This window comes from Fragaria vesca, linkage group LG6 (genome assembly GCF_000184155.1).
Source record: "Fragaria vesca subsp. vesca linkage group LG6, FraVesHawaii_1.0, whole genome shotgun sequence".
NCBI classification, from domain to species: domain Eukaryota; kingdom Viridiplantae; phylum Streptophyta; class Magnoliopsida; order Rosales; family Rosaceae; genus Fragaria; species Fragaria vesca.
Genome location: NC_020496.1, coordinates 19532834 through 19544631, shown reverse-complemented (window position 1 = coordinate 19544631; position 11798 = coordinate 19532834). Strand labels below are relative to the sequence as shown.

The 11798-nt window shown below is 37.0% G+C and overlaps 1 protein-coding gene and 1 non-coding gene across 3 annotated transcripts; one reads left to right on the top strand and one right to left on the bottom strand.

Annotated features, from left to right (window-relative positions):
• The first annotated feature begins 1468 nt into the window (after nucleotides 1–1468).
• On the top strand, nucleotides 1469–3671 carry LOC101310237. The gene is made up of 2 exons (XM_004303377.1): nucleotides 1469–2014; nucleotides 2358–3671. Exon 2 carries the CDS (start codon nucleotides 2369–2371, stop codon nucleotides 3143–3145), a length of 777 nt encoding a protein of 258 aa, XP_004303425.1. The 5' UTR covers nucleotides 1469–2014; nucleotides 2358–2368; the 3' UTR covers nucleotides 3146–3671.
• A 5579-nt stretch (nucleotides 3672–9250) lies between these two features.
• On the bottom strand, nucleotides 9251–10991 carry LOC101315450. Of its 2 annotated transcripts, XR_184969.1 has the most exons (3): nucleotides 10879–10991; nucleotides 10606–10733; nucleotides 9251–9696 (listed from the first exon to the last, which is right to left on the bottom strand). It is a non-coding gene; the product is annotated as an uncharacterized LOC101315450 (transcript). The 2 variants fall into 2 exon arrangements; XR_184970.1 differs by lacking the exon at nucleotides 10879–10991 and having other exon boundaries at nucleotides 10606–10782.
• Nucleotides 10992–11798: the final 807 nt, after the last annotated feature.

The window sequence follows — 11798 nt, the reverse complement described above, 5'->3', positions numbered from 1 at the left end:
TATTCTTGAAGCGGTCACATCATTCGACACTTGGGATATGGCATGCCTTCTTTAGAATGCCCGGGTCATGCAACGACCTTAATGTCCTAGCAAAATCCCCATTGTTTGATGAGCTAACTGTCGGTCGAGCGCCTAAGATCGAGTTCCAAGTGAATAACAAAGTCCACAGGTTGGGCTACTATCTTGTCGATGGTATATATCCTAGGTGGGTGACTTTTGTCAAAACTATTCCACATCCCACCTATCCTAAGGATATTACATTTTCCAAGGCCCAAGAGGGGTATAGGAAGGATGTGGAGAGATGTTTTAGTATTTTGCAGTCACGTTTTGGTATTATTAGAGGAGCTGCTTGCGGTTGGGATAAAGAAGATCTTCGATACATCATGTTGGCTTGTATTATTTTACATATCATAATAGTGGAGGACGAACGCCTTGTTGATAGTGATGATGATTTGGAGTCCGATGAAGAAGAGGATAAAAATGGCTTAATTGCTAATTTGCTACCCTAATTTTCACCTTGGTGTCAATTTGCTTCCTTATCTTTCATTTCAACCAATTTGCTACCCTAACTTTTCATAATTAACCAATTTGCTACCATAACTATTAAATCTGTCAATTTGCTACCCTTCCATCAAATTTGCTACTTTAAGCTTTCAAGATTAACCAATTCACTTATCAAAATTTCAATATCGACCAACTTTAACCTTCGATTTTCAAAATTAATTCATGTTTAAATGAAGAAATGAACAAAATAAAATGACAAAAAGGTAGTAAGTTGGCTAATTTTGAAAACATAAGGTAGCAAATTGGTAGAAATAATAGTTAGGGTAGCAAATTGGCTGAAATGAAAGCTAGGGTAGCAAATTGACACCAAGGTGAAAGTTATGGTAGCAATTTGGCTAAAAAGCCGGATAACAATATAAGGCCTAGAATAACCGAAGTTTGAGATGGACCAACCGGTCGAGACTTTGATGAAGTTGGTCGAGATAGTCATACTTTCGAAGGGTTCATGGAGCGATACAATGCAATTAGATGTCTGTACGAACACTCCGATCTTCAAGCAGATCTCATAGAGCATTTGTGGCAATTTCAGGGCAACTTGAATGTCTAGATTGTTTGTTTTTTATTATGTTTGTGTGTTTTTCATTAGCAAATTTCAAATTATTATAATTTTTTTTTCGAGGCTTGGCCTGCCAATTAAATGTCATGAAATAAAAAAATTAATTTCATTTTCATTAAGTCATATTGTTTAATTACTATTTATTTACAACTAAAATCATTATTCACACTTAAAAACCATTTTTTTAATTCAATCAACAGCCACTGTCACGTGGCAACAATCTCATATTACAATGACAGTGACCCAGAGTGACCCAGGTTACTGTGATCATTATAACCCAACAGGTGAACTTGTTGTTACCAAGACAGAGAGACCGCTTAAAGCAGAGAATACTCCCCCTGCTCTCAAGTCAAGGTTCTGTATCAAGAATTGATCTTGATCTGGACCGGAGAGGGGGGGAGGGGGGAGGAGGGAGCAGCTGAGAAGGAGTTTCTAGAGAGAGGGGAGAGCTTCTCTCACTAGAGAAAAGATAATCATGCGCTACCCCTTATTTGGTAACCTTAAACAAAGTTAACAACTTACACATCAAATATATTTCTCAACAAACCCTAATCTATCTTGCCTCTCTTCTTCAGTTGTCCATCTCTCTCGCCTTTCTTTCTTCTTCTCTCCTCTCCTCACCTCCATTTCAATTACAAGAAATCTTTCTCATCCAAAGAAACCCAGACCATAATTATTTGCAATTTCATGTACCCAGACGAATCTCTCTCAAGGTTAACAAATTCCTTCTCTCTTTCTCTTCCCCATCAAAAAGTTCAATCTCCAAATTAGTCAGTTTATTTGATCAGTAATCGACTAATCGCGAAGGTCCGTACGACAACTACATCTACAAAGGCACCAAGTTCACTTCGCGGCAACTACTTTGTCTCCCATATGTGATTCCAGGGTGGCAGGGTGGGTTCTTGAATCTTTTTAGTTTTAATTTCATATTGGGTTCGCTCTGTTTGGTTTTGATTGCTTGCTTCAGATGTTAGGACTTACGATGATATCTATTTGGCGAATTTGTAATCATAGGCAAGACATTAGTGTTTCCTAGGAATGTGTATACATGTCAAATATGCTTTCTTGGATGAGAGGTTTTTTGAGAAATGTAGTTCTAGCTCCCTATTCAAACAGTATATGAAGTTGTTATGTCCTGCATAATTCGATACTTGTTGCGCTATTTGTCTGCTTGCATTTGCATTTAAAAATGAGCTCATTGTTCTTGATCCAATGAACTTGTTAATTTCATAAGCAGATTGTCTACTAATGGCGAAGAAAAGGCAAATAGAACTGGTGAGAAATCCCTTGCACAAGAGAAGTACTACAAGTGGTCTTATTGACATTTTAAACTCCGACAATGATCCGGATTCACAAGATAGTTGGGTCATAGTCAAAAAGCAGAGAGTTAACATTTTGTTGCCTGTACTGCCTGGTGCTAATAAACCACCACTTCCAAGCCTAGAGCCAAGTCAGCTGCAACTTGTGGCTAGAGAAACGGTAGAAAGTGAATCACAGCTTCCTATCAATACACATCCCAAAACGGCTTCAGTTTATGAGAAAAAGAAGATTAAACCTGTTGCCCGTAAGGTCGTGGAACTTGCTAAGAAAGCTTCTCCTGCTGCTGAATACGTTCCAACCTTTTCCCAGTCGATGAGGCGAGACATTAGAACAAATTCACGAATTCCAGATCAGATGGCTACTTCACAGTATCAGAGAGCACTAGGGGTATCTATAACCTCAAAAGCCATGATGCAGCAAAGAAAATTACAACATGTTTTCCTGGATCAGGGACTGTTGGTGAATCAAAGGCTGAGAGCTCGGAATCTTGCAAGGAAACTTCAGAATGCTGGTGGATTAAGCAGGTGGTTAGCATCATTGGGACTGGAGCAGTTTGTTAAGATATTTCAGAGGAAAGGTTTCAGTAAATTCCATTTGGTGAATTTGAACATGAAAAAGCTCAAAGATATGGGTGCAAATGCAGTTGGGCCAAGAAGGAAATTGATGCATGCAATAGAATGCTTTTGCCAACCATCCTATTATTAAGGCACTCCGAAATCATTTACCTGAATATAGAAGCTGATCAGACGCGCCCAGAAGAGAAATCCCCTTCATGCTGTTGGTCCAAGTTGTGTGCAATTTATAATTTTTGCATTTTATGAAAAGAAAGTGTCAACAATGTGCACTGGCAGCAGTTTTATATTTCTTGGATCAAATAGTGAATATGAAAGGTGCAGGCCTCTACAGCGCAGAATGGCAAAACTGGTTCAGGTACATGATTACTACTTTTGTGGATTAGCCTCTATCCACAATGATCGGGTATTGAGAATGCTACATGATTGGGTAGTGTCAAATAGATAGTTCAATTCTGTACATTCATGAAGTTATAACTAGAAGATTTGTGCTCAAAGTTTCAGCTTAAGTGAAGTAATTTCCTGTTCTTGTAATTCATTCTGTTTCAAATTTAATGTTAACATCTGTTATAATAATAAAGAATATCACGATTGGGTAGTGTCAAATAGATAGTTCAATTCTGTACATTCATGAAGTTAGAACTAGAAGATTTATGCTCAAAGTTTCAGCTTAAGTGAAGTAATTTTTCCTGTTCTTGTAATTCATTCTTTTTCAAATTTAATGTTAACATCTGTTATAATAATAAAGAATTTAACGAGTATATAATTTTTTCCAATAACAGTAAATAAATTTGTATACTCTCCTTGTTAAGAATGGAACTTATTTTTAGATGCAATAAGCTTAATATGTCTATCCTGATGGCTGACAGCTTGAAATTCATATGTACTTTTTCTTTATTAGAACAGCAAGTTTAATCTTCCTTGTGACTATAATTATGCCTGCCTCTGGACAGTATAATGTTGTGGAAACTTGAAACTACTAACGTCTCTGTACATGCTCAATTTGTTAAGGAGTTAGTGGAAAAGAAATTATCTTGAGCCGGTTAGCTAGGTGTACATTGAAGTCTATCTTATCTGTGGATTCATGTACTGTCTTGTTTGTAATGTCCTCCTATAGTTGCAAAACCCTGAAGTTTCTAACTATGAATAAGCCCTCCTATTGGGTGGACGGACTATTTGTTAACTAAATCCATCTAGTTACTTTAATAATGCTGCTATGGCTAAACTCAGCTGGAAAATCTTAACCTACAAAATTAGTTGTTCAAAACTTCATATCTTTTGCAGCCACGAAAGCTATAATGGATATGTAGACGTATTTTGACTTGAGAAATCAGATAGATAGTGGGAAATGGTTACTCAATTAGTTTTTGGACCTACATTTGTGTCCTCCCATAAAACCCGCCCTTGTGCCTAGCTTCTTGGAGAAGATGTGGAACTTGAAGCTCTCACCTGAAGTTCTGATGTTTGCTTGGCTTGATCCCAGAGGAAGACTTGAAACTAGAGATGGGGTTCAGTGATTTTATCCTCTTGATCCTTCCTGCCCTTTTTATTTATTTTTTGTATAGTGTTTCCTGCCCTTTTGATCAAGAGGAAATAGAGGCTCTGGACCATCTAACTCAAAATGTTTCTCTAACCCAACAAGGTGAGTATTTGATGGCAAGTTTGAAAGGTAAACCACTTTGATCTGAGATTCATGAAGTCTCACCCCAGAAGCCACGAGCTTTTAGCTGGGTTCTAATTGGCACCAACCTATCAATTGCTTCTCTATCATCTCCTGCTTCAGCTTTGTGAACTGGTAATTCTCGTCATTTTAAGATGGGTCCGGTTCAAGGGACATTATATTTGACACTAATTTTTACACCGTTTTTTATCTCTTAGATCTTAATTGATCAAATGATTGTTATTGATTATAAGTATGATTTGACAAGTGACATAACAATAATATTTTTACTCCAATAAAAATATAAACAAACTAAAATAAACAAAGGCTTTTAAGAAGAAAATCAAAGAAACATCAGAATTGGAACTGCCGAAGAATGGAATTCCCAGAAGAACACACATATCAACAAACAAAAAAAAAAAAAACAATGCCAACATGATACTGAGATGAGCAGGTTAGAACAACTGAAAGAGGTCATATCAAATCTAAATCAAGATTGATCTCTTTACTAAAACCAAAGAAAAATACCCAGAACATAGTCTTATTAAAGAAGGGATCGAGATTAAAGAAGAGTTTAGATATAAATATAGTTCAAACAATCATAAAATTGGATTCCTTCCACTGCATATATCTTTAAAAGCAAAGAACTAATGCCCACAATTAGTCTATAGAATTTTCTTATGCGCATACCATAGGGTTTTCTCATGCCCACAGTTAATCACCTATTACTTCATATGATAGAGTTTGCTCATGCGTCATGCCCATAATCAATCTCACTGTAGAGGTTTATATATTAACACGATGGATTAAATTGCCGATTAGTTATGGAATTCAGTTAAGAAGATTGATTTATTTGTGAAACAAAGATTAGATGTGGATATTGAATTTGATATGACCCTAATTAAAGTAGTATTTTCATTTGAAGAGGAGCACAAATCTTTGTGCTGTACGAACTTGGGGTTTTCATTTTCACTTTGAATAACTTTTAGAGTTGTCGATATGATCATAAAAGAAATGGTTTTTTTTTTGTTGGATAAAAGACAGGGAAATTGTTTAATTGAATTTATTTTTATATTTGATTGAAAATAATATTATTACCATGTTACTTGCCAAATCATACTCATAATCAATAACAACTAAGATTTAAGGGATAAGAAATGGTGTAAAAACTAGTGTCAAATATTGTGTCCCTTGAACCGGACCCTTTTAAGATTGCTCAATTTTCTTGTTGTTAGGCTATTTGTGTGTGCAAGATTCTTCAGTCACTTGTTAGATTGTTTGGAACTTTGGATCTTGAATATCCTTATTCAAGTATTCTGTTTTGGGAAAATGACTAAATACACAAAAATAAGAGATAATTAAGTTTTCCTCAATATCAACGTAGTAAGTGATTAGTTTTTGGTCATATCAGACTTCAGTCTTCCGTCCTGTGCTGTTACGCTAGTGGAACAAGAAAATGTTTTGTTGAGTTTAACACTTCTCCCTACTATTATGCAAACTGTATTTATTTCTTCTTTTTAAGATATCTATTTCCAAACTATTAGCAATGAGTTTAAATTCCTCAATACTAGCTGTAGAATCATATTACAGAAGCTAATATATACTATTTAGTTCATATACTATAGGGACATGAATAGACGTCAAATTTACTTCTGTACTTGTTTCGTGGTTATAATCGTATTGCAGTTGATTGCTGAATGCTTAAGATATGGAGGGAATTGTAAAGCATATACTCCATTCAAACTGTATGTGAAGTACTTCGATTTGTTATGTTCTGCATCAGCAATACCTATGGCATGTGTCCCATTTGTCTGCTTTGCTTTGGCCTTTAGGAATGAGCGCATTGGTTTTGATCTGATGAAAGTGTTAATTTCACAAACAGATTGTCAGCTGATGGCAAAGGAAAGGCAAAGACATCTGGTGGCAAATCCCTTTGCACAACAAAAATACCCCGAGAGGTATTATTGACACTACAATCTACCGACAACGATTTGGATCTGCACGATTGTTGGGTGATAGTCAAAACGCAGAGAATCAACATTTTAGTGCCTCTGCTGCCTATTGCTAATACATTACCACTCTCAACCCAGGACCTAGTCAGCTGCAACTCCTGGCCAGAGACACAGTAGAAAGTGGATCACAACTTCCCACCGACACACATCCCAAAACGGCTTCAGTTCATGAGAAAGAGAAGATTAAACCTGTTGCCCCTAAAGTTGTCTGACTTGCTAGAACTAGAAGAGCTTCTCCACTGCTGAATACAATCCAACTTTTGCCCAGTCAATGACATGTGACTTGGGAACTACATTATTACCCAGATCAGATGGCTACTTCGCAGTATCAGATTATACTTGCCAGTATCTATAACCTCGAAAGCCATCGTGCAGCACAAGAAGATTACAACATGTTTTCCTTGATCAGAGAAAGTTGTTAAATCGAAGGCTGAGAGTTTGGAATCTTGAGAGGAAGCTTCAGAGATCTGTTTTCCTTGATCAGTAAGGTATAAATTGAAAGGTACATTCCTCTACATAGAAGAAATGAATAGGTTCAGGTACTTGTTAGTTTTATTAGACAAGCCTCTATCCATAATGAATGAGTATTAAGGATGCTACCTGAAGTATGTTTTATGAAAAGTTGGGTAGTGCTACTCCAACTAGATCATAAATTTTTTTTGCATCCATTAAACTAGAACTAGAAGTGCAAAGAGTTAAGTGATGTAATTTCTTTTCTAGTACCTTGATTTTTTTACTGTTAACATATTTCGACGACAGTAAATAAATCTCCATACTCTTCTCTTTAAGCTATTCTTAGATGGAATAATTTCAATTAGTAAAGTTCTGTGCTGATTGTTTGAATGCAGATGTACTAGGAATGAAGGTTGTAAAACATCAAATTTTTTTTTTTTGGTCAACGTAAAACATCAAGTTTGGTCTTCTTTTAGTTATTATGTTGTTATGGAAACTACTACTATCTCTTTGCATGCTCGTTTTGTTCATTACAAGTGCATTCATCTAGGGGAAATCGTCTGCTTACTAGTGCTACTGATTTTTACTGATTTGAAAGGAATAAAATGATATTCAATTTCAATCTTAAACTCCTGCTGTTTTTGGTCTGAAACGAGGTAAAATTGTTCAAATTAAGAACGACTACGGGAGTTGGCAAATTGTTCAAATTAAGATGAAGGACGTTAACTATAGTTCTGAGTAATTTTAAAAAGAGATGCAATCTATCATCCTGTTCAATGTCGCTTTCATAGTTCCATTCCGTGCATGCAATCTAACCTAACACCTTAATTAAGTAAATCCCTTCTAGCAATCGCATCAAATATAGTACTGTCATTTGCAGGAGGCGTTGCGGTCTTCTGTTTTGAAGGTTTTGGAATGACATTGGCTTTTGAAGCCTCTATGAAACATAGAACTAAGTTCCCAGGGTTGCTTGCTCAGGCTTTCACAGGCATAAGCATATTCTACTCTTTATTCGGATCCTCTGGATACATGGCTTAGAGTGATCAAACCAGAGACATTAACACTCAATCTTCCTCAAACCGGAGATTCTCTTAAAACCATATGTTCATTCTCAATTATGCTTCGTAAAAATGAAGAAAGAATTAAACCATATGTTCTACTCTACATATGCTTCGAAAAGATATGGGGTATAATTGGCACCCCTTCTTTACAGACCACACCCGTCCATGTTTTTTCACTGCAAAATTACTCATGGAGAGGGTTAAGGTTTGTAGAAAGAGAGATTCTTATGTATTGTCATAGTTTTCCTGAACTTTTCTTTGTCTGGTAACAGATTGTCTTGTGCTTGGGTTCAGTATCTGTAATCCCAGTGAATCTCCAACCAATACACAAGATCACAGAGGGACACTCAACAGAAGATTCATCTACAGTAATGGGAAAATTGGGAGTATACATGGTCGAGCAACGATGTGATGGTATCGGCAGTCTTGGCTTCATGCGTGCCGGAATTTGCAGTATTTACCTTACTTGTGGGAAGTACAGCATGCGCAGTTGCACACTGATATCATCCGTCTTTCCAGCCACATTTCATTTGACATTGTTTGCCTGTTTGGTTCTTCCCTGGATTATATCACTTGCCACATATGGTTCTTACAATGCCGTAATCGGTATTTTGAACCGATCACTCGAAAGTCAAATCACACAAACTTGGTTGCAGACATTGGTGAATAAGTACTGTACAAGCAACACAGATCATAGAAAGATGCTGTATTTTGTATCTGGTATCTAAATAAGATAATGTAGCACAGTTCTTGTGATGTTGTACCTATTAGATTGCTACTGCCGTGGTTATAGAAGAGAATTATGGACTTCAATAATTTTTCTTAGACTTTGTTTAATCACTCTTTTCTCCATCTCGATCCACCCCTAAACCATCAAATGCTTTATATTTTATCTTCTCAGCTGTGTTTGAAACGTAAGGGGTGGATCTAAAGAGGTGAGTGATCAACTAAGCTTTATAAACAAGGAAAGTAGCACGATCTAATTGCTCTAGCTGAGGTGTGGTGCTATTCACTCAGGTGAAGAATGTAATGACTCAAACTAGCTGTAATTTGATATACACAATTGTAGCACGTTAACCAAAAATAACTCGATCAATGTTGCGTTTCTGGATCGATGGCAACTCACATATAACAGGGTCACAACCAAACTTAACTACCAAGAACATATCACATATTGATTTGAAAAAAGTAAATAAAGGGCTGCAATGTTGTCTTTCACAGACTTTTACCTTGTTCTCAGCTACATTATTACAAACTGATTATAAATCAAACCTTTGAGGGCATGCTTCCTTCAGCCTGTTTCTGGACTTTGTCTCCCTCAAACTTATCTATAGCCACTTGTAGTTCATCTGTACCTCCAACAGCTCTCATGGTGTAGAAGTACACACCAAAGACAAAAGATGTCAAGCCCCCAGCAACTATGACATTCTTTGTTTTAGGTGCAAAGCTGCTAAATCCCGGAATCCCAGCCATCTACCAGTATATGCTTCAGCTATATCTAAATAGTGGAATGTAGCAACATATCAGTTCAATCCAAAACACCATCTTGTGTATATGACTTAAGTAGAATAATGAGGTACAAAAACAAGAACAAGACACGCTATTAGCAGCCAAATAGCTCAATAATATGAAACTCCATCTTGTGCGTGTTAAGTAGAAAAGTTTCAGGTGTCTAGCATATGACAACAGACCTCCTTAAACAAATTTTCATCTCACATTGTTTGTGGAAAGTAATTATGATTTGAATCTGTTAAGTGTTAGATTGAAAATTCATACTACAGCTTGTAGATATGGTTATCTATTTTTACAACATATCGAGAACGAAAACGTCAGGAACTAAAATGGGAAAAAATAAGATGCGGAAGACATAGTTACGATAACTATAAACAGGAGCCTCCTTGTTCTATTCCTATTTCATTGACAAACAATTAAGACTACCAAGTTAGAGCTACACAATTCAAACAGTATTCCCAATTTTCTTGATTCTAATCGATAGGACTTGGCAAACTCCATCACTAACTCTAAGGAAAGCAACCCAGGGTACTTGAAAATATCTTTATAATGGGTAACTAGTCCCACTACGTATTTTAACAACTAACCCAAAGTCAAGAAGCATAAAAGATGATGATTGATGAGAGCAAACCAGGCCATAGAAGTCTCTTAGATAACGGAAACCATTTTCTCTAATCTCTACAGTTTATGAAATTATATACAATAGGAAATGTCATTACATTGACAAAGATTCAATCTTTGGTCATATCAGTTCAAACACAAGAGGTATACCAAATCACAAAAAGGAAACGATTATCTGCCATTAGGTTTATACGAACACAAACCCAGAAAATCTTGGACCTAAATATTCATCAAAATCAGAGAAATGTGGAACTGAAATAGTTAGAAGACTAACCCTTGTTACTAGATAGAGGCTACTCGGGAAGAGGCGTCAGCGTCAAGAAAACTGTGTTTGCTGCTACAGTGCTTGCGGTGGCCGACTTCTGCTTCGGGGAAAAAGGCAAGTTACCCAAACACTTCTGCCTCTCGTTGATTATAAAGGGGCCAAGAGTAAACCGCAGCGTTTAAGTGCAAAAAGAAAAAGAAAAAGAAAAAAGGATAACTTCATAAATGCATTCTAGTAGCACGCCGAGCTGTCTCAAAATCAATGGAAACAATTGATGCTCACCTTCGTTGAGAGTCAAATTCAAGACCTTCTATTATTATTGAGATCACGTCTATTGGCACGGACGAGTCAGGTTTTATGGAAATCCCAAGACGCATCTATTTTACCCCCACCTCTTCAAAAATAGCCCAAATCGATGGTAATGTTCGACAAACTGATATCGCAACAGCGTACTATCTAATGAAGCGTGATTATTTTTTGCTCAAGGAACAAGCCGCTCAAGAACACGTTGCTAATGTCGCCCTTCAAACTCAACTCCAAGAGATGTAGAAAGAACAATAACTCCGTTGGGCAACCTTGAGCCAAAGAATAAGCCACAATGAGGCTCTCAAGAAGGCCTCCTAGATGTTTACACCAAGGTCTGACGATCCCGGGTCAAGTGCCATAGTAGCGGGACAAGGGTTGATTCCAGCGACCAATGCCATCTAACCTTTTAGGTCCTAGCCACAAACCATATTCATTAGCACCCCACTCGTACACCGAACCCTAAACGATCCACCCTCATCAATCCCGACCCTAATGTTGCCCAGCAACAACCCCTACTCAATTTAAAACCCAACCCTTGCCTTAGTGTTACTAACCGCATTCAGGTTGAGAAAAAGGCCCTAGAAGCCAAGCTATTCAAGATCAAGAAGTATAACGGTACTTAGGACCCATACCATCATCTTGAGTTTTTTTTACTCTCGATTAGACTCAATACGGTACACGGATGCCCAACCTTGTCACAACCATGAGTGACGAGGCCTTGAATTGGTTCCTTCGACTCTCGGCATGATCCATTGATAGTTACGACCAATTTACTGAGAAGTCTGTCAACTGATTCATCCTCCTCACCATTATCCAACTAAGCCGTATTGGTACCGTGACTCACTACAGAAACACTATACATTAAATATACCGTATCACATTCTTGAAATCAAATT